The sequence below is a fragment of the Phoxinus phoxinus genome (assembly GCF_949152265.1).
Source record: "Phoxinus phoxinus genome assembly, chromosome: 3".
NCBI classification, from domain to species: domain Eukaryota; kingdom Metazoa; phylum Chordata; class Actinopteri; order Cypriniformes; family Leuciscidae; genus Phoxinus; species Phoxinus phoxinus.
In genome coordinates this window covers 6078805-6102008 of record NC_136878.1, presented here as the reverse complement: position 1 = coordinate 6102008, position 23204 = coordinate 6078805, and the positions used below count along the sequence as shown (strand labels likewise).

At 36.6% G+C, this 23204-nt stretch overlaps 2 protein-coding genes across 6 annotated transcripts in view; one reads left to right on the top strand and one right to left on the bottom strand.

Moving 5' to 3' along the window:
- osmr (oncostatin M receptor) overlaps positions 1-23204 on the bottom strand; it is a 599178-nt gene that overhangs the window by 50733 nt on the left and 525241 nt on the right. The window lies entirely within an intron of this gene.
- On the top strand, positions 90-23101 carry LOC306996344 (sperm flagellar protein 2-like). Of its 4 annotated transcripts, XM_079608730.1 has the most exons (37): positions 90-219; positions 362-464; positions 1053-1305; positions 1863-2033; positions 2236-2376; positions 2933-3009; positions 3190-3358; positions 4044-4232; positions 4335-4522; positions 5140-5308; positions 5474-5696; positions 5814-5917; positions 6130-6226; positions 7373-7425; positions 7526-7629; positions 8980-9224; positions 9328-9466; positions 9782-9936; positions 10922-11058; positions 11977-12104; positions 12191-12329; positions 13161-13298; positions 13387-13544; positions 14442-14525; positions 14612-14720; positions 15516-15639; positions 15717-15842; positions 15978-16116; positions 16910-17139; positions 17344-17450; positions 18345-18527; positions 18782-18874; positions 19216-19386; positions 19928-20143; positions 20513-20635; positions 22532-22622; positions 22818-23101. In XM_079608730.1, exons 1-36 carry the CDS (start codon positions 162-164, stop codon positions 22574-22576), a joined length of 5088 nt encoding a protein of 1695 aa, XP_079464856.1. In that variant the 5' UTR covers positions 90-161; the 3' UTR covers positions 22577-22622; positions 22818-23101. The 4 variants fall into 4 exon arrangements, with proteins under 4 accessions (XP_079464856.1, XP_079464858.1, XP_079464857.1 ...); XM_079608732.1 differs by having other exon boundaries at positions 7373-7419; positions 22532-23101; XM_079608731.1 differs by having other exon boundaries at positions 9331-9466; positions 22532-23101.

Below are 23204 nucleotides of genomic sequence, written 5' to 3'. Positions count from 1 at the left end.
CAGTTTGGTTACTGTGGCAACACCAAGCCAAAACGAGACACTCCCCAAAACAATGTCATCCATAAACTAACGTTACACAGATGTCTAGCTAGATATTCCCAAGACCTATATATATATATAGAGACATTATTGAATATCCTTAAGAAAATTAAGCGCTCAGGATGTCAGACATAATCTGCCAGTGGCTGAATTCAGAGCTCCAGCTGTCAAAAGTCGTTGGTAAGTTACGAAGCGTTAGCAAACGAGTTAACGATCCGTCCTTAAACCTGTGTATTTATACCTGATTTATCATTTTAGCAGCTAAACTATCAGTAATAGTTGCGCCTTTTTTCTTAATGTCATATATATGAATCTTTTGCAGAGCCGTATTCCTTCGCCAGGGATTTTGCAAACGGTTTTTTGATAGGAGAGATCCTGAACAGATATGAGCTGCAGGAGGACTTCCACCTGTTCACCAAACAAAGGTAACGTTAGATGGATGGACATAGGCCTACATATTTTTATGTTTGTATTTTATGTAAATGTTATGTGTATTTTATGTTACATTTGTACATCTGTTTATTTCCGGGTTCGGTGAATGAATAGGTGTTGATGGATAGACAGTTGGGTGGATAGATAAATAAAGTTACTGTAACGTTAGATAACGTTAGATAAAACAGGTAAAGTTATAGATGACTGGATGGATTGATTTGTTGAATAGCTGATTGGTGGGTGTTTAGAAATATAGATATTAAAATTGTTTTTTATTTTTGTTATGAAATGTATATATTTTTTATATCTATCCATCCTTTTAGGATGGATGCTCATACAATTTAACATGACCTAAAAGCAATGGGCTTTATTTTGATAGATAGATAGATAGATAGATAGATAGATAGATAGATAGATAGATAGATAGATAGATAGGTTATTGCGGTCACCATGCAAATAAACCTATTTGAATCTTGAATCTAGATAAATAGACAGACAGGCAGACGGTCAGTCGTTCTGTCGGTCGGTCATATGTTGCCTAGCCAAATATCTTAATTATTAGTATTTGTGTTATTCCACAGCACGGCGAATGCGAAGCTGAATAACTTCACTCGTATTGAACCCACGCTGCAGCTGCTAGGCGTGCCCTTTGACCTGGGCAATGCCAAAGCAGTGATGCAGGGCAGACATGGGGCGGCCACACACCTGCTCTACCAGCTCTACATCCTTCTGCAGAAGAAGAAGAAATCAGGCCTCACTGCCACAGCCATGGAGGTCATGCAGCCCGTGGCCACGGCCCGTCTGCACCGCATAGAGAACAGCATCTATACTGAGGTGATCTGTTACTGCAAGCTCAAATCAATTCATTTCTTTCCTCCTCTATCAGGGGTGGTCATACTTTTCTGGTTATTTGGCACAACATATTGCCCTGAAATATATTAAAGATCCCTTACATGAATTGTCTACACAATGGTTGTGTACAATACAAGTTCACTAAATACAGTAATAACAGAACAAAATGTGAAATAATATTACAATTTAAAATAATTGTATTGTATTTGAATATTTTTACAAAAAAAAAAATTTATTCCTGTAATGCAAAGCTGAATTTTCAGCATCATTCCTCCAGTCTTCAGTGTCACATGATCCTTCTGAAATCATTCTAATATGCTGATTTGTTGTTCACAAAACTGTGTGTTTTTTCTAATAAAAGATTAGATAAAATTGCATCTATATAAAAAAAAAAGTAAGTTAAGGTAACGGTAGTTAAAATATGTCAGGGTGCATATGTCATCTTGTAGTAATTAGCTTGGTTAGTTTCATGTTTAGATTAGCTTTAGCAACACTGCAACCTTAGGACAGAAGAAAAGAGTCTCATGTTTGTCTCACAGCGCTTGAAGACGGTGGTGAAGCGTGAGGCGGATCTGAAGATGCAGAAGATCGCGAACCGCTTCCATAAAAGAGGGCAGGACATGTACAAGCGCTCGGTCATGACTGAACTCCTGAAGGAAGAGGAACGGCTCAAACGCCAGGAGGAGAGGAGGCTCAAGGACATTGAAAAGGTCTGCTTTTCTAGAGCTAAACAACAGCTGACGTTTCCCACTGATACATATATGCATTTAACTCTATTATTCAGTGGCATCAAACAGGCATGAACCTGAAACTTCTAACATTTTTTATTAATGTTTTTTACTGTTTAATGGTTGGTTAATCAGCATGTGATAGTGTTGACTGATACTGATCATATGATTTATTGTTTGTCAGCACCGGCAGGCACGCAGAAAACAGAATGAGATTATGATTCAGATTCAGTCAGCTGTGGTCCAGATCCCGAAGCCTCCACACACTCGCACGTCAAGAGCTTCTGAGAAACACCTTCAGTTTCGCAAAAAGCAAGAGGCTCAGGTGAACAACACACAACAGCACTTTAGACATTTTTTTAAATGATAATAATGCACGTTTACAGCCCTAAGTTCTCGTTATTGTAATATACTACATCAGAGTTGTTATTGTTAAACTAAAACTTTAAAAAAAAATTGAAATGAAGCTGAAATAAAATAAATTATGAATATTAGATAAAAAAATAAAAAAAACCTTTTATTAAGTTGCCCAAAGGCAACATTTCTAATGTTTGTTTAAATTGAAGAATTAATAAAACTAAAAATCTAAAAATAAAAGCTATTAATATATATTATATACAGTATTACTAAAATAACCCTGCTGTACAGCACTGTGATGCTTAAATACATGTAAATGCTGTATTTCTTTTATTATCCTTTTATTACAGTAATGAGAATCACCATAAGTTAATTTCTTGTTTCTTTTTGATTTTGGGATGGAAAAATTACACAGATGTCGTGACAGACTGGAATTAAAACAGTTCGTATTGAAAAACATAAAGAATTGTCAAAGATTGTTTTGACCAGATTTGTGACCCTTTAAGATGAAGTATGATTTACAGCATGTTCATCGTGAGATAGAACAGTTTGAGAAGCACCAGAAGAAGATTTCTCCAGCTGGCGGTGAAGCCTTACTCGGGTATGTTTGCATAATGCGGAAAATCTAGGAATACAATCACAGAAGCTACCGACAGCAGGCTCACACACCGTTCACTGTTGGTTCACTGACTGTCTTAGTCTTATGAACACAAAACTGGAAAATATTGTCTTCATTAGGTAAGCTCTGGGATGTAACATGTAACTTTACCTGGATTTACAGTGGCCGTGTGACCCAGCCAATGAGTACAGGCGACAAAGAGCAGTGGAACAAGGAGTACATCGAGAACATCCGTCAGCATCTGGAGGAAGACTCTGCTGCTCGGGAACAGAGAGAGATGCGGAGACGACGTGCTCTGATGGAACAACTCCAAGTTCATGAGGCTCAGCAGGTGACCAATGGCGTCGCTTATTTCAACACTATATAGCCTACTGCGTCATATTTGATTTCTAAGGCCTCTAAATGACTTTGCCAGATAGCCTGTTGACTGCAATCTAGTACATGCCTTCTGTCGTCTGATTGATAGTTTATAATGTTCTTCATGTGTCTGTCTACTGTGAAATCTTTAACAATCTTTATAAAGCAAACTTTTATATTGTTAGTAACATTTCAAGATGAACACTTACTGGACTGAAGCAACCTCGTTTACTTGATTATCCATACAAATAAAATCCATACATAAAAATCATGTTAAAATTTGAGTGTCGAATGTAATCCATCAGGCTTTCCAGGAACGTTATATACTCATACTATATGAGCCAAAAAAGCCTGATGTATCAAAAATGATACTCAAAAAACAAGTGGAAACTTTTTTTTAATGTTTTTTTGTTAGTTTTTCTAAACTGTTCCATTAAAAGAAATAGATTTTTCTATTGTTAGTTCGTGTCAGGATTTACAGAGTTAAACTTCAGCTGTGTTAGGAATGCAATACTAGCAGTGGTTTATATGCCAAATGTGTTTAGAATTTTGTGTTTAGAGTCCTGCTTAAAAATTTATGAATGTCAATAAAGTGTCAAACTTTTTGCCAGCAGTGCGTCTTGATCATATCTGGTTCCTGTGTTGATATTTGTCTGCAGGAGGTATTGCGAGAGGAACAGATGGTCAGTCGATTGATGCGTCAGACGCAGCAGGAGAAGAGGATCGCAGTGCAGCTGATGCAAATAAAACAGCAGAAAGAGGTACTTCGACAAAACCGGATCTTCCAGGAGAGACAATACCAGGAACGCCGCCTTCGAGACTTCCAAGAGGCCTTGGATAGAGAAGCTGTGAGACAATATACATACACACACACACACATGCACAAAAACAAAACCATAAGGGTTTTGAGAGGTTTTGATCATGATTGTCCCATCACTGCTGCCGTCCAGGTTCTCGCCCAACAGGAACGTCTGGAGCGCGGTGAACAGATCAGGATGGAGCATGAGCTACACAAACAGCTAGTCGCCGAGCGCGTTCAGGCTCGCTATCGCAAGCACTTCGACATCTGCAGAGGAATTCTGGGACAGATTGTCGATCTGGCTACAAAAGCTGGAGAATATCGTCTTCTTACATCCAAGTATTTATGTCCCTGATTACTCTACTAAACAGCAGTCATGGAGTTTAAAAAGCACATATGAAGAAAAATAAAAAATTCTTGCTATTTGAAATAAAAAAAAGAGTTCAGTGTGCTGTGTAAAATAACGTATTAGTGCATTATAATAAAAATACATTTGTTTTATATAGACACTACAGTATAAAAGTGTGGAGTCAGATTTTTTTGAAAGAAGTCTTTTATGCTCACCAAGGCACATTTTGTTTATATAATAAATATAGTAAAAACAGTACTATTGTGAAATATTTTTTCACATTAAAATGATTGTTTTCTATATGAATATATTTAAAATCTAATTTATTCCTGTGATGCAAAGCTGAATTTTCAGCATCATTACTCCAATCTTCAGTGTCACATGACCCTTCATAAATCATGCTCATTCTTTCCTTATTATTTTTAATGTTGAAAATAGTTATGCTTACATGTCTTACTTTTGATCAAATGCATCCTTGCTAAATAATAATAATAATACAAATTCTTACTGACCCCAGACTTTTGAACGGTAGTGTGTGTAAGGAAGTAATATGGTGGGTAAAAATGGTATAGAAAACGGTCAAATGGCCATCTTCACTCTTTCTCAGTCTGATACCAGTGAAGCTGATGCAGGAGTGGATGGAGCTGTTTTTCAGTGATAAGCCGCTGTATGAAGTGGCCAGTGTGCAGCCCACCCCTACTGACCCCACACCAGAACAGATCATTGAGCTGGAGAAGCGCCATATACTCAATAATCAAGACTACAACGAGTATGTGGTAAGGACAGCATGTTAAGAGTATTTTGAGTTCATATCATTTCTGACCATTCATTCTCTTGAAAACCATGTAATTGCTTCCTATGAAATAACAGTCGAGGGATGGACTCATTTTCATGGCAGTGCAAGTATTATGTAGGTGTATGTTTCTGTCTGTTCACTTCAGGCCATGATGGGGGAGTGGGTATTGCATGAAGAGGACGAGAGTCAAGCCTCACCAGTGAATAATGAGATTCTGGATCACGTGTTGAGTCGTCTACAGAGGATGATAGCCCGACCCAGTGCCAGCAATCCTCCTCCTCCTCTGTTTCCCCGTTTCACCATCAGAGCGTGCATGCTGGGAAAAACCCACTCGGGCAAAACCTCCTGCCTCACCAGGATCAGCAACGGTAGGAGTTGATGCTTCTTCATAGTAAGAGCTGTGCTGGAAGGAAAAGTGCTATGATACATCAGGACTATATTAACTAAATTTCCTGACTTGCTGTTTGTTAATCTCTGGGAATCAGTTCTTGGCATCCATGTGCTCTCAGTCAACGCTTTGATCCAGGATGCTCTATCAGACTATCAGAAGGAAAAACAGGCTGCGATTGAAAGCCAAAAAGTGTCACAGGTCAGGAAAACTTATTTAGGTTAATACTCTTAGTATTATGTACGTTTCTTGAGGTAGAAACTCAACAGAACTGATCATATTTTTCAGCAAAACCTTTATTAGAACAGTTTGTGAATTTCATGTACTGTTGTCTGTTCAAACATTTTACTTACTACATTATTTACACTGTTTGTCTCCCGTGTTGGGGCTGACCATGTTTTTGCCTTGCTCAGAAGAACCTGGAGAGAAATGGTTCTCCGACAGAAGGTGTTGAGCATCCTCAGAGAGATGGAGAGAAGGAGACATCCTCTTCCTCTCCTCTAGAATCAGGTTTGTGAGAATATCTAAAACTAACATTATTTACACTACCATTCAAAAGTTTGGCATCAGTAAGATTTTTTTTTGGGGGGGGAAAGAATACCTTTATTCATCAAGGATGCATATAGTTGATTAAAAGTGATAGTAAAGACATTTAATGTTACAAAAGATTTAGATTTCAAATAAAGTTTGTTCTTTCTCTTTCTCTTCTGCTGTGTCTGAAATCGCCCCATACCCTTAAATAAGGCACCATTTGAGAGGACAGCCATTTGTAGTGGTTTCTGAAACCATAGTGGATGTTATTGAGTGCACTCATTCAATCCCATTATGCACCGCAATAACAAGTGTACAACCGGTGTACACTCAACGGCTAGAGAATACCCATAATGCACTGTGACGGTCTCGTCGAATGAATTTCCGTGTCTTGCCAGAAGATGGCGCTCAGCCAAATCATCCATCTATCCATTTTCCCAACCGCTGGTTTAATGTGGCTTTTTAATTAATTATAAATCTTTTTTAATTAAGGTTTATACATGATAGTTTCCATGACAGAGTTCAAAATAAATATTTTCATCTTACTACTGGAGCTGCCAGTTTGCTAAGTTTCAAATGATTATTAAACAGCAAAACTATGCAAACTATGGCACACTCAGTGTCCGAATTCACTTACTCACTTTCATTCACTCCATCAAGTGGACTGTATTAGTGGAGTAAAGTAGGGAATAGTAAATGAGGGTATAGGGGGATATGATTTCAAACACCGCCTTCATCAAAGAATCCTGAAAAAGAAATGTATCACGGTTTCCACAAAAATATGAAGCAGCCCAACTGTTTTCAACATTGATAATAAGAAATGTTTCTTGAATGATTCAAATGATCATGTGACACTGAAGACTGGAGTAATGATGCTGGAAAGTCTGCTTTGAACACAAGAATAAATTATTAATTTATAATATTCTTGTATGTATCATGTAAATTTATTTCCTTTTTTCCCCCATTAATTTAACTGTGTATTAGTTATTTGGTTCTCTTTAAAGGCTCTATACCAAACCCAAAAACCCAATAAATATAAGATTTAAAAAGAATAATGACGTTATTTACTATAGAAATGCTCACTCAAGTTCCAATAGTAATCGACTCTTCTGTGTCTCACATCAGGACCGCAGCCTCATGAGACATCCGGACTTCACGAAAAAGAAGATAAAGAAAAAGTAAAAGCAAACACATAGCCACTCTCCACATAAACTCTCTGTATTTAGCAGCATTACGCGCTTTGATATAGTTCATGATGCTCAGTGCTGTGTTGTGCAGTGGCCGTTGCGAGCGCAGTGTGGTGCAGCGGTAGAGAACGCTCTTAGGACAGGCAAAGCTGTTCCTGATCAACTTCTGGTCGACATCATAGTGGATGCTATCAGGTAAAGAGCTGTAGTGCTTATTTATAAATAATGCTTATTTTCTGACTTCACATTTAGTTTTTTTGCACAAGTTAAAATAAAATGTTTCATTTATTGTATATTACATTACTACAAAACACTCTCTGGAATATTTGATTCTGACTCGTTAATCCAAATAGTTTTTTGGGTTATTATTTATTCTGCAAAACATTTCAACTGTCCAATATTTAGGATGAGATGACAATTCTATACACATAAGTACAGTTAGCCAACTGATAATAATTGAGTACAGTTCAGCTGGTCGTGTGATCATGGTGGTCACTGTACTTATAGTATTATCATCTCATGTGAGTGCACATGAAAAACTTTTTTTGTTTTTTAATTTCCTTTGGTGAATTCATTAAATTAATAATGAATTATACAACTACTATAAGTGTATATACCTATGCAGAACCTGATTTCACCACAACATTCCAATCAACCAATCTTCTACATCAGGTGCTTCTACATCAGTGTTGTTCACTATTATTTCCCTCTGATTTTAGGGATAACTTTTGGGTAGGGTTAGGCTTATGGATAGAGTCAGGACTACAGTACATTTTTGGACAGGAATGTTGTTCCAAGATCAACAAAATATGTTGACTCAGGAACGTGTCACCAGGATGTGTTATATCTAATGTATAAATCTCAACTGCTAGATTGTTATATAAAGGATATTATTGTGCAGCTCTATATATAAAGTTGGATACAAAAGTATGTCCAACTTCATCCGCATACATGCAGTATTCTCGTGTAGGGCGATTATGCTATATAGCAAATCTCAATGACTTGATTGCTTGTATAGTCATAAAATGTAAACTCGCCCAGCTTTAATATGCTAAATGCAACTATAAGGCATGAAGGTCTTAAGGCTCGTTCACACCAAGGGCTATACCTTGAACGGATCATATAAATATATAGTTCTAAAAATCATTCTAAATATAAAAGAATAGCAGAGTCTACACCACAACTATAATGATAAAGGCACAGAGAAACAATATCGTTGGAATCACTTTTAGAAAGATTTTTATCCAGCTGATGAGCGATTAAAACTATGACAGGCAATCAGAATCCTTCCAACTTTAAAGAGCTTGAGCATTTAAAGCGGCAGAGGGCAAAACTGCAGCGCATGCTTATAATAAACTGAATGGTATTGTCCACTGGTGTGGACCCTAATATACTGTAGTTATCGTTTTAGTTGTGTGAGCGGCCTTTAAGATATTATAAACTAACATCACGATTTTCTGAAAATCTGCTTTGAAGCAATGCATATTATGATAGATAGTCTAGTTCTTTAAAAACAAGTTGATTCCCTCCTGCTGTGTTGTTCAGGAACATCCCTGCTGATAGTGGCTGGATTCTTGACGGGTTCCCAGTGGACATCAGTCAGGCTCAGATGCTGGAGAAAGCTCTGAACGGGACAGAACCTGATGAGACCGAGACAAAAACACAAAGCAACTCATTCACAGATAAAAACATGCCTAAAAATCCAAGTCCTCCATCCCCTGCACTGGACGTAGTGGTGCTGTTAGACGTTTCAGATGAGCAGGTTCTGCAGCGTGCCGCGAGCCAGGATGGTGAGTTTATGCAGATTGAAATGCTAGATGTTATTAATTTTAACAACATGACAGACATTGTTGTTTTTAGTATGGAATAAGCTGTGCTATCTTCACTTATTAGTAGAAAGGGAGAGCAGAGGGCAGGAGAGAGAAAGCAGTGATGCTCCAGAAGAAAAAACAAGTATGACAGATCTGGACACACAAGATCCAGCATCCTTGTCTGATGACACAAGTCTGGGGATGAAACAGATGCAGCACAGGTGTGTGAAAACATGCGGTGGTTGTTTTCAGTACACGGGACATATTTTCATCATATACAGAACATCAATAGTTTTGATTTTGTAATGGCCAAAGTAAAAGTAAACATATGGTGTTTCCAGTAAAATAGATTAACATTACATGATCCAGGCAAATCACGATGGATAAAATTAAGTTCCATCCAACATTTGAATGCTATTTCACCTGAAAAAATGACATTATGGAGAAACAATGTTGTGACTTTCAGATTTTTTTAAAGATTTTTCTAAAGCACAAAATGATCATAATATAGTCTTCTGTTATGGATTCTCTAATAGAATTAGTGGGTTCCATGACACATGGCCAAAACTGGAGAAATGGTTTGGTGATCGGCAGAATATTCTTGTAAAAATCACAGCAGATGTAGACGAGGAAACCCTCTTCAAAAACGTGGAGACGGTTCTGATGGACACTATGGATTCTGTTGAAAAAGGTATAGCGACTTGCTTCGACTGCTTAAATTTGTAAAGCATGACATGTACAATTTAATACAAAAAGTTTGCTTATGTGTTTCTAATGAGTATAGTATTTGAAACATCAGGCTTTTGTGGCTCATATAGTATTATATAGTGAGAGTATGGAGCTCAGTTTTATTTAGAAGCCCAAACTTAGCAAATATATACATTTTCTGTTATTCATTTGGCCAAAAAGATGAATTTCTGATAGCTTGTAAAGTAAATCAATGAGATGAGCTTACTTGCATAAACTACATAGAAATATCAGTTGTCACTCTATATCTCCCAATAATGTCTTAGTAAGATGATATTTAAATTCTTAGTTTTATGATCAAAGCTCTGTAGTTTTTATTGTGGGGGGAAAAAACATATAATGCAATGCAATACAATGATGATTAAGAGAAAAGCCTGATGGATCATATTTGATATTCACATTTTTACATGACTTTTCTAAAACATGATGTATGGATAATCAAGTAAACCAAACCTGCTTCAGTCCAGTGTTCATCTTGAAATATTAATGACAATATAAAAGTTATTCTTACATTTTGCTTGAAAAACATCTGTAAAGATTTCACAGTAAATAGACCCGTGAACCACGACCTTAAGGGGGACGTTTTTACAATTATACTAAAAGGCATTTCACTTGCTAAAAAGTATAAACTATTAATCAGACGACAGAAGGCATGTAGTAGATTGTAGGGCTGTTAAACGATTAATCGTTTAACAGCCCTAGTAGATTGTGTGCAACATTTTTCTGCAAAGTTTCATCAAATATGAGGCTTTATAGGGCTAAGCCTCTGCTCTTCTCTACAATTTTCTGCACAATGAATTCAGTTTTAGACTTGAAAGTTTGAAGATTTTCCATTCTTCTACCCACAACTTTAACATTATTGATTTGCACCTCTGTGTCCTTGTGTAAATGCATCTCTAGTGACGTGTGCTCTCTGCCCTGACCCATAGAAGCAGCTCTGGGTCACTCCAGGAAAATGTCTTCCTCACTCCAACACAGCCGTCCAGAAAGTGCCTGCTCTGCGAAGTCTTCACCAGCGACCCCAAAATCTGCTGGAAGGGTCTACGTGGAGGAACCCTTACCCAAGGCACATACACACACATAACCTTCTCTCAGAAGACTGGCAGATGCTTCCATTAAACATGGAAAAATGACACTCAAAGAGTCTGTTTGATTTGAAATATCAGATGGAGAGCCATTACACTTATCTAGTTTGTTTATTTTTTTATCAGTTTGATACTCAAGTTGGTATGACTCTTAAAGTCTGTTAAAAGAGTTATATTATGAGGGAAATAATATCCTGAAAGAGTTGTATGCCACTGTAAAGGCAAGTACACACCACCAAAATCAACTCAAAACTTCTTCCCCATTCCAAAAAGAGAGTTTCAAATAAGCCAGAGAAATTACACAGATTTTCTGATATCAAACAGATATACACTATTGTTAAAATTTTTGAGTTGAAAAAAAATATTTTTAAATGTTTTTGAAAAAAGTATTTTAAGCTCACCAAAGCTGCATTTATTTGGTAAAAAATACAGAACGTAAAAAAAAAAAAAACCGTAATATTGTGAAATATTATTTACATTTTAAAATAACTATTTATATTTAAATATAAAATGTAATTTATTCTTCCTGCTTCAAAGCTGAATTTTCAGCATCATTACTCCAGTCCTCAGTGTCACTTGTTCCTTTATAAATCATTCCAATATTTGCTTCTCAAGAAATATGTCTAAATATTATCAATGTTGAAAACAGTGGTGCTGCTTAATATATTTAAAGAAATCATGATACATTTATTTAAGGATTTTTGATGAATAGAAAGTTCAGAAGGACAACATTTATTTTAAACAGAAATTGAATATAGAAGATCTAAGACTTGTATAGAGGGCGTAAAATGGCTGTGAACAATTAAACTGAAACGTTTTTTGGCACATAAAAAGTATTATATGATCCATTTATATCATGTCAGTTTTTGTGTTTTTCTCTTATGCTCATCTTTTTGCAGGAGATTCCAAAGTATCTTGTTCCGTACTGGGAGACCGTCTGTATTTCATATGTGAATAACGTCAAAACAGTGATGCAGAACCTCCGCGGTGAACGCGAGCTCATCATTCACCACCTCTACAACATCCGGTGAGAGAACAGCGCTCGCCTGTGTGTGACGTGAGGCCCTGTGAATGTGTGTGTGAGTGTATGACAGATGTGTGTTTGTGTTTCAGGGAGAACTTCAGGCAGTACCTACAGAAGCCGGATCTCAAGCAGGAGTTTGTGTGCGCATGGCAGCGCGATTATAACAGCGTTCCTGACAACATCAGAGAGGACGAGGAGACCAAAGGAGAGCTCCATCAAAGACTGGATGTGAGACACTCCTGAACTGCAAAAAAATATTTAAAAGTATTTTAGTCTTGTTTTCCAGTACAAATATCGAAACATTCTTAAATCAAGATCAATTTATTTGAAAAGAAAAATGACATCAGATATTAAGACCTTATGCTTAAAACAAGTGAAGAAAAATAAACTTGTTTTCCGTTTGAACTGCATTTAATTTTTACCCTATTGACAGATTTGCTTTCTTGTATTGAGTATAAAATCACTTAATTTTTATATATATTTCAGAAGACCCAATATCTTGTCATTTTGCTTCTCAAGTCAGTGTATCTTGATTTAAGAATGTGTACTGCAAGACAAGACTAAAATACTTGTTAGAAAATATTTTTTCTAGTGTAACTCGTAAAACAGACGTTTCTGTAAGTTTGTATTTTCACAGGCAAAAACATGCTAGATTTCAGCACAGAAAACAGATGTACAAAACCATAAATCATGTGTTTTGTGTGACATTTGCCGTATATTTATTTGTAGTAATAAAACAAGGATATTCATTTTAAAATATTTAGTTATTTTTCTGTGCGAGTTTCATTTAAACCTATCTAAGTTCAATGTTTTCAAGTATTTCAGTAGTTTTGATGTTACATGGTATTTATAGTTAAAAACCAATAAAAAGTTGATGAAAAATAAAGTCAACAAGCAGTAGTGCAAAATGTTCACAGATGCCAAAGTTTTGGTGCAAAAAAAAAAAAAAAAAGGTTCAGTGAGCATTTGCTTGCTGCAGGGTTATCACAAATAAATATTTGTCAACAAAAAAATTTGTTCAAACTTTCATTCTAATCAGTTTGTGTTTATTTTGTGCAGGACTTGCGTGAGCGTCTGTGGGACATCTGTGATAAGCGCAAGGAAGAGGCGGAGCAGGAGAGAGCAGGAGTCATTGATGATGGCTGGTTAGACGATCACACTGCTGTACTAATCAACCATTATTCTGCATTAATGCAGGTAACACACACACACACACACTCCTCTAACACATCACAAAACTGCCTGGGATGAGTTTGAAGTCTAATGGTTCTGTGTGTGTGTACAGATAGAAGTGGGCCGCTTTCAAGATTCCCTGTGTCTGCTGAGAGATTATTATTCAGCGATGTGTAAACCTGCGTTTCCTGAATCCACACGTGGCTTCACTCGCGTCCCATTGCTTGACATCACTGCAGAGGAGCATGTCGAGCAAGAGGAGTCAAAAACGTAAAAAGAAGCATTACACATCATGATTTATCATCATGTCACAGACATTACAGGACTATAGATCTTATGCCAAGCTACTGCAGTTGTCCATCTGTCTGTCTCACCACTTTATCTGTGTTTACAATAGCATATACTAGTTTTGCAGTATGCACGCAAATTTTCACGTATTTTCCAACATGTCCAGTATAAAACAAAGCATAGTGTGTGGAATATTGTATGTATCCCAAAATGCAGTGCGCTTTAATTTTAACCTTCAATTTCCAGTGTGACAAATGAATGAGAGTTTTATTTCAGAGGTGATACCTGGTCACCACTTGTAGAGCTAAATATTTTCATGATAAGTCACATTCAATTATACAGTGCTTTGTACAGGTTGTTTCAAAGCAGCTTCACATTAATAAACAGGAAAATAACAGTGTTAATGTAAAGTTAATCAATTATGAAACAAACTCAATTTCAGCTGTAAAGCAGCTCTACAGAAGTCAATAAAGTCATTATTCAGCTCAATTTAGCTTCAATTCAGTTCAATAATTATCTATGTTGCAAAGTTCATCAGTTAAGAATCGAGTTCAATTCAGCTGTAAAGCAGCTCTACAGAAGACTCAGTTCAAGTCAGTTCAATGTTGATTCAAATTAGTTCAATTACAGTGTCGTTGGTGTCGTTATCCAGCGCAATTGAGTTTTCATGCAGTTAAATCGATAATATTACTGAATATTTCTTGTCTTTGCAATATACAGTAGTGTATACTGTGTAGTAAATGTTATATAGTATTCAATTCTGAACATAGACATTGTTTTTTACAGTAAAGATATTTAGATATACTCTAAGGGACCACCGTGAGAGAGATCTGATGTTTGATGTGTTAAAATATTATGCTTTTATTATTCTTATTTCAGCTCTGGCCCTGCGCTGTTAGAAAAACCTGTAAAGAGTGCTGAAGAAAAAGACTGTGAAATGGAGGACAAGAAGAAAACTAAAGTGTATGTGTGCTTAAAATGTTTGTCTTTGGGTGTGTTTAAAAAAAGAATCATGTTTGTTGAATAACTGGATATGTTTGTGCTGTCAGGTTTCCGTTGGTTTCCTGCAGATCTCCCACTTCTGAGGTTCTGCACTATCCCGATGAGAAACTCCTGCTGGAGTTCTTCCAGACCACGCTCACCGCCGTCAGGACCATGGTGTGTTGGGCATTAGAAATATATAATCATCTTTTTGCTGTTGAGCTTAAAAATATGGCCCATATTTGCAGTCACTGATATATATCATCTGACAGACAAATTCAATTTGTTTATTTAAAAAAATAAAAATAAACTTGCAGCAACTTTCAGTTAAGGCAAGAGGAATTCATGATGTACATTATTTCTATAATGTTGGTTACTAATTTGAATTAATTGTTCATAAACTGTTTTAAAGTTTGCGGTCAGTAAGCATTTTTTTTAAAGAAATGAATACTTTCATTCCTCAAGGCTTCCTTAAATTTTTTTTTTTTTTTTAAATGGCAGTATGATTTTTACATTGTTACAATTTTTTTTATCTTTCAAGTAAATGCTGTTCTTCTGAACTTTCTATTCATCAAATAATTTATTTAGAATATTTTTTTATTATATTAGAATGATTTGTGAAGAATCATTTGACACTGAAGATGAGTAATGATGCTGAAAATTAAATAAATTACACTTTAAAAAAATATTAAAATAGAAAACAGTTATTTTTAAAGTTCAATAATATTTCACAATATTACTGTTTTACTGTATTTTTGATCAAAAGAATACATTTTCATTAATGTTTCGGTATAATGTAGATTCTTTTATCTTTTTGTCCATGTTTAGACATTTCATAATTTATTTAACAAAAACGATAGTTACTTCTTAAGATTCTGTTTGGATAAGCTATGAGTTGTGAAATGATGATATACTCACCTGTGCCGGCACATCTGTCTTCTTCACGTGTGTTTGCACACAACTGTGTGTCAGGTGTTGGCCGAGACGCAGCAGCGAGAAGAGGAAGGTGATGAAGAACAGAAGCCGATAGAGACACCACAGACAGTGCAGACTTCAAACTCTGCTACGGACAATAAGAAAGCAGGGAAAAAGAAAGGTGAAGACCCTCCACTCCATCATACGTATGAGTTTCAGCGCTGGTGTGTGTTGACATGAGGGTGTGTGTTGTTTTAGGTGCTCCCACCCCTCCTCAGGAGCCCAGTCCTCAGCCCTCACTGTTGAAGAACCCTGAGGAGGTCAAGAGGAAGGCAGAGAGGAAGAGAATCAAACTGGAGTTCACAACCGCACTGAAACGTGAAGGTACGCCGTGAGCTATTGGCTGACATTGTCTCGTGGTGCCTGTTGTGCTTTTGTATATCAACAGTACAGAGCTTCTGGATATTTGTGTGTGTATGCGATGTACAAACAGTAAGAATGTGCTGTGTTTGTGTGCAGAACATGCGGTGAAGCTGCGTTTGGATCTGGTGAAGGCTCATGCGCTGAGAAACGTGAGCAGTTTGCAGCAGAGAGCGGAGCAGGTCTACAGGAACATGGAGGAGTGGATGGGAGCTCGCTTTCTGTCTGAGATCAACAGGTGAGAGGAGGGGAATTCATCCATTTAGCTGCAGAGATGAATGTACTTATAAATGGCTGAATATCTCAAATAAACGAGTTGTATGTCACTCCCAAAACCACAATATAAAGCAAAATATATATATTTTGCTAAATAAATTGACTGCAAATTTGTATTATTTTTCATTAGCATAAAATTCAGTACAACAAATACCATGATGTATAAATCTTGTTTTGCAATATAAGTTCTTAGTCAACTTATTTTGAATATTTTAAATATACTTAAGCTATACACTATTGGTCAAAAGTTTGGAATAATATTATATTTAGATCTTTTTAATGTTTTTGCAAGAAGTCTCTTATGGTCGCCAAGTCTGCATTTATTTAATCAAAGATATTGTGATTTTTATCACAATATTAATTTTATTAATATTGTCATTTTATTTTAATTTAAATTAAAATTGTCTTTTTAAGCAACCATTTCTTCAGTCTTCAGTCACATGATACTTCATAATAAGAAAATTTTCTTGAGCAGCAAATCAGCATATTAGAATGATTTCTGAATTATCATGTGAAATAGAAATTGTAGTAATATAAAAAATAGAAAAAGTGGTTTCTTTTTTTACTGTATTTTTGATCAAATGAAGCCAGGCTTATTTTAAAAACGTATTATTCCAAACTTTTGACCAGTAGGGTGTTTTTAATACTTTGAATATATTTTCTTCTGTTCCATGAAAAAAAAAAAAAAGAATTGATAGATAGATGTCATACTTTACACATGTATATGTGGATAATATGTTTGCATGTGTCTCTAGTATCGACCAGCTGACAGAGTTAGTGCGGAAGCACATTGAGAATGCAGTTCAGATCCATCATGAGCTCGTGCTGCAGAGCGCTGATTTCTGCGTGGATGGAGACACACGTGTGGTGGCGAGTCCAGCATCCGCTCCGCGCAGATCCCTGCAGGAACAGCCCAAAAACAGCACTCTCACAGTCCAACAGCTGCACGTCCTCTGTGCTCAGCTGAGCAACACCGCCCCGACTGGTCAGAATCAGCATTACACAACAGAAGTCAAACTAACGTGCCAGGGATTGTTCACAAAAATTCTGTTACTTGTTTTTTGATTGAACAATTATTTAAAAATTATGTGCTAAACTGAATGAACAGAATGAGAGTTAAACAGAACTAAGCAGAACTGAATTGAACGTTTCAGTTGAAGTTAGTAACTTTACTGTGTCGTGTGTTTAGGTCTGCTGTGCAGTAATGAGTTGACTGAAATTCTGCATGAATTAACTTCTCCTTACATGGGTAGTGATGTCCTACCTGAGCCCTGGATGCATATCACTCCCTCACAGGTACATCTTCACTCAAACACCATCTCTGACTAGCAGAGCAAATTATGGTTTCTTCTTGTGTGTCTTTGGTTGCAAACACTCATACTTAATTTTCTTTCCCAACAAACCTTTGATTAAAGTCTCCATGAAACGGAAGTTGTGTCTTTTGTTCCCTGATGTGATCCAAGTAAAACAGCTTTTCCAACCAGAAAAAAATTAGGACGGGACTTAATTTTGTCCATGGGGAATTGATTGGATGGTTGTGGTTTGCTATTGGTGGATCTCATGTGAGTGACAGGTTGTCCCGCCCTCACATTAGTGAACACATCATCAGAGAAGAGAAGATGCTCCTAGGAAGATATTTTGATTAAAGATTACATGAATAAAGGGCACATGAATTTTAAAATAATGATGTGCGCGATAAATTATTTATAATAAACAGTGCAATATTCCATAAAAAATAAGAATGGTCTATTTTAATGTCATGGTGACTTTTAAGAGGGAAGTGGCTGTAATTTATTCATTTTGAGAGTGTCTTCATTGTAGACAAGGCCTTATTTTTAATGTTTTTCTCCTCAACTTCCTGTTTCAATAGGAAATGTATCCAAACATAAAAAAAACTGTGCTTGTCAAGCAATCTACTGTATAAATTTAGACTATAAATTCTGATCTGATTATAATGTTTAAGGTCAAATTATAGTAACCAATATCAACAATATTTTTAGCTGAAATTATAAATTAAAGATACATTAAAAATTTGTTTGGTAGAGCTTTAAACTTAAGATAATACATGAAGAAAACACAATTTTGAGATCAACGTTAAGACAATAATTGATAAAAACAAATTGTGTCAAATGACATGATGCCTTACAGACTAGTCCGTTTGATAGTGCATGTGCTATTGTGTGTGTGTAGGTTGATGAGCTGGTGTGTGTATTAGCTCGGGACTCTGAGATGTTGGACTGGCGTCAGTTTCTGCTCAGCGCTGCTCTGCCGTGGCCGTTTCCCTCTCAGATTGAGCTGTTAAAAACCCTCCAGCGCTTCAGAGCCGTCGACACTGCAGGAACTGGACTCATCACACAAGAACAATACACACAGGTCTCTTACGCTCACGCACATTTCACAGAACATCACTGCAACGGTCATATTAAACACAGATCTGTAAACACAAACACATGTCCATACAGTAGTATACAACATTTTTATAATGAAAATATGGTTGCACAGTTAATTTTTTTCCAATTGCATGCTACTTCTACAATTAAAATTCAATTGTAGCAAACCTCAAATATATTATTGCGCTACATTTCTGTGTGTCCATCAGTTTATCATCTATTTTGTTCTATGATCAGGTTGAATTGTGGTTTCCCAGTGAAAGAGATCTTCCTGTCCCGGATGACCCAACTGAACCTCTGCCCTACAACAGACTAGCCAACCTCAAGAAGGTAATGCAACATGACCACAACACAATCTGCATTGATGTGCCTGTCAAACTGTTAGAAACTGTTCAAATAGACTTCAGCTTTTGGGATCCATCTGAGGTGCTGAAGATCAGAGTTATTTTTCCTGAACTGAAGGACACTTCTGAAGCTCTGAAAGTTGATTCCTCGTGATTTGACTGACCCCTATAATGCTTTGAACAGTAAAACATCATCACTGAATACAGTAAATGCATTAATATTGATGGCTTTGAAACAATGAGATTGTAATATTTCACTAAAAATGTTCTGAACGTATAATCTGTGTATAAACATGCATATGTTTTTCCCCTTCTTTATGTGTGTAGTTTTTCTTCAGTCTGTTTGCGAGCTCACACTCATCTCCACTGATGCTGGACTATCTGAGCTTGCTGCTGTATTTCTGCTGTCATCCTGAACCGGCTCAGGGCTTCACCAGAGCGCTGGGCCTCGTGATCGGACACACACTGCACTACAAACACACCGGCCCACTCACACAGGTACACACACACACACACACACATTTGTATGGCTATCTATCTATATGATTATGAGGACATTAATTTATATAATCCAATTACTATCCCCTTACCATGACCTTAATTATCACAACTAATTGCATAACCTTAACTCTAAAACCAAGTCTAAACCCTCAAACAGCGCTTTAAAGGGCGTCAGAAACTGAGAACTGGCCAAAACGTCCTCACTTTGTTCTCTCCAATGGTATACAACTCAAACTGGTCCTCACAAAGATAACTGTACAAGCACAAACACACACACAGTATAACACATTTAACAGACTCTTCTGAGCTGAGGAGTTTGTTGGTGAATTTCACAAAACCTGTCAAGAGCTTGTTGGGGTCCTATTTTACACCAAAATCAAAAGAATATGTAAAGTAAACCGCTTTGGATAAAAGCGTCTGCTAAATGATTAAATGTAAATGCTTATTGTTTTCTACTTGTCATTACTGTAATGTGCAAACATAATGTATTACCGTAATTACTCTTGTATTGGTTCAAACCACTGTGTTCCTGCTGTAGTCTGTGCCGTATTTGGAGGGGGCTGGAGTCGAGGCTGATGAAGAGGAGGAGAGAGGGGAGGAGTCTGATAAAGAGGAGGAGGGAGGGGAGGAGTCTGATGAAGTGGGCGTGTCCGTTGATGATGTGCTCAGAGTTCTGAGTCGTGTAGACGATCACGTCTCTTCACATCTGAACCGCTTCCAGCCGAACCGCAGGAGCAGAGATGAATTCAGAGAGGTAGAAACTAACAGCTCTGATCCAAATCCATCAACCCAACTCAAACCCCATTTCATTTGAACTATTGTAATTCAAAATATAAACAAATGAGAAACTTTTCCATTTAAAATGCCAAGCAGGATGGCAAAAATACTTAACAAATCCACAGCTAACAGTTATTAACCATAACTAACAATGTGCATGTGTTCGTCACTCTCATAATAGTCTCATAAATGTAGATATTTTGTGAAATCTTTGTGTCCTGTAGAAGTTCACTGGAATGTTTTTCACTCAGTTTTGAAACAGAGCAATATAATCTGTGGTTCTGTAGATCACCAGATGATCCTGAGTCTCTACAGGACTGTATTTAATGTGTTGTCGTGTGTTCAGGAGCTGCTGAAGGTGTTTAAGGAGTTGGGTTTTAAGGATGAGGAGAAGATTGCTTTCTCCACGCTTTCCCAGCATCCCTTTCTGCAGGATCTAATAGAAGGATCCACACAGTACCTGCTTCCTGTGAGTATAACACAAACACGTGATCTCACACACACACTACAACAGAGCTCAGTGGTAATAGCTAAATACAGTTCAAATTAATGTATAAAAATGTTATTTTAATTATTTAATGATCTCAACATAAAAGATTCCAAGCACTAAATGTATTAAAGTCCCCGATATACTACAAGCGAAATTGAAGAACAAACTGATGTGACGTAATTTCAAACAAAATCAGGCCGAAACGAAGTTCGTTGTGGGAGTTCGAAACAGCTTGCCAATGTGAACTTTCCAGAAAAGTTTGCCATGCCTGGTAAACACCTTTGTACTACCATTGGTCCGTGGCGATTATGTAATAGGTAGATGTGCGCGGAGTCTCTGCTTTCCGATTTTCTTTCACGTTAAAATCTTGTCCAGTTAATTTCTCCTGTTCAGTCTGTCAAGTTCAGACGTCCGTGATGTGAAAACATGAACACACTGGAGAGCTGCTGTGTAGTTCTGATGAAACGAGACACTGACACGGCTTTTCATGTTTAATACGGTTGATTTTAAGCTAATTATTGTGTAAAGTGTGCCGAATTGCAGAGCTTGTGCAAACATATCCATGTTGCTATGCTCAGATGCTTTTCTTATGATTTATTAAGATGCTTGCTGTTTTCTAAAACTTTTTGTGTGTATATTTTGTTATCGAGTCGAAAACGTTCAGCATATTCTTCTAACCGTCGCTCTCAGCAGTGTGGGCGGCATCAGATGTTACTAACAGTATAACTCTGGTGGTGTATTTTGAACTTTGTTGTACCACAAAGTGGAGAACAAAAAAGAACTTCGCTGTGAGCATATCGAGGAGTATAACGGGCCTTAAAGGACAAGTTCGGTATTTTACACTTAAAGCCCTGTTTACAGATCGTATCTGATGAAATAGAACGGTTAAGATTAAAATTTGGACACATGCTCCTGTCCCGAGAATTTTAGTTTTATTTAGCGTTTGTGGACCTATTTTGCCAAACGCGTCACACCCAGATTCTTCCGTTGAGAGCTTGAATAATAGACACCAGTTGGTGGCGATAATGCACCTTTGCCGATTGCAAGCAAACCGCTGGCATTTCATTTAATACACAGAAGAAGCAGAAGAAGAAGCGGCGGAGGAATAACGTACCTCACACAGCACATTCAATACAATCAATGGAGTTGGACAAACACTACGATAAAACCTGTTGGAATGCATCTTTTTCAGCGTTTTTTTTTGGGCCCGTATCAGTGAACACCCCTGACCACTCGGTGAGTTTCACGTCTTTGTAAACGAAAGTTTAATGTGTTTTAGGAAGGAATCTTCCAGTGGCCATAGACAACCATTGTGTGGGGGTGGGGGGGAAGCGAAATAAACCCAAAATTCTCGGGACTGGAACATGTGTCCAAATTTTAAACTTAACCGTTATATTTCATCAGATACGATCTGTAAACAGGGCTTTAAGTGTAAAATACCGAACTTGTCCTTTAAAGGAATAGTTCACTTTAAATTGAAAATTCTTTCATCATATACTCACCCTCATGTTGTTTCAAACCTGTATGAATTTCTTTCCTCTGCTGAACACAAAGGAAGATATTTAGAAGAATGTCAGTAACCAGACAGTTTCTGGGTCCCATTGACTTCCATAGAATATTTCTTTCCTACTATGGAAGTCAATGGGACCCAGAAACTTTAATTCTGCTTGCATTAAAACATCCATTTGAAAGATTTTCATCAAGTTTTGGTGCTTTTATTCCATGTTCCAAGCAAACTTCCTGTTTCAAGTCAGTCAACACAGGAGAGAATTTTTTTATATTTATTGTATTTTAATATGTAAAAAATACAAGTGAAGTTTGTATTTATACTAAAACAAAGAGTTTTTATTGATTGTGATTACATGTCTTCTATAGGACATTCACAGAATTTTCCAGAACAAACAAACTGAAGATCCTTGAAGCTTCTCAACATGATTAACACACACCAACACATGAATCACACAAGGTACATGCAAATGGAATAATACATGTAAGTGTAATAAACATTAAAGCTGTATTTGGTATAATAATAGTTTTATTTAATGTAATTTACATCTAAATTCGTGATCTGCTGAAATTTTCCTAAATGTTTCTAAATGTATTTATTGTAGTGGAGATACACATTTTGATTGTAGTTGTGTATTCTTGTCTCCTATTACAGCGATTCTGTCAAATTGAAAAATGTGTATTTGTGTGATTTGGAGATGATTGATGTGGAAGCTTGAACACGATCGCTTACAACAAAAGCAAAATATTCAGATAAATCAATGTAAAATCAGCATAAAACCTCAACACAAATGTAAAGTAAAAATAATATAATATATAATATAAAGAATATATGAGTGAAAGATTTATGTTAAATGAGTATGTTAATGAATATATATATGAATACACACATGAATAACAATGTAAAGAAAATACAATAAAGAATGAACTACAACTGTATCTTTGGTCTCTGCCAAATGAATAATGTTCACTTTTCTGCTGTCTTCGCACAAGTCAGACACACAAACAAAATAAAAAATTTGGTCGAAAATAATGGAAACCG

Coding starts and splice junctions, on each gene's coding strand:
- LOC306996344 (XM_079608730.1), top strand. CDS start 162: ATGTCAGACATAATCTGCCAGTGGCTGAATTCAGAGCTCCAGCTGTCA. Junction 5,697..5,813: donor CCTCACCAGGATCAGCAACG/GTAGGAGTTGAT, acceptor TCTGGGAATCAG/TTCTTGGCATCCATGTGCTC. Junction 18,875..19,215: donor GACTAGCCAACCTCAAGAAG/GTAATGCAACAT, acceptor TTATGTGTGTAG/TTTTTCTTCAGTCTGTTTGC.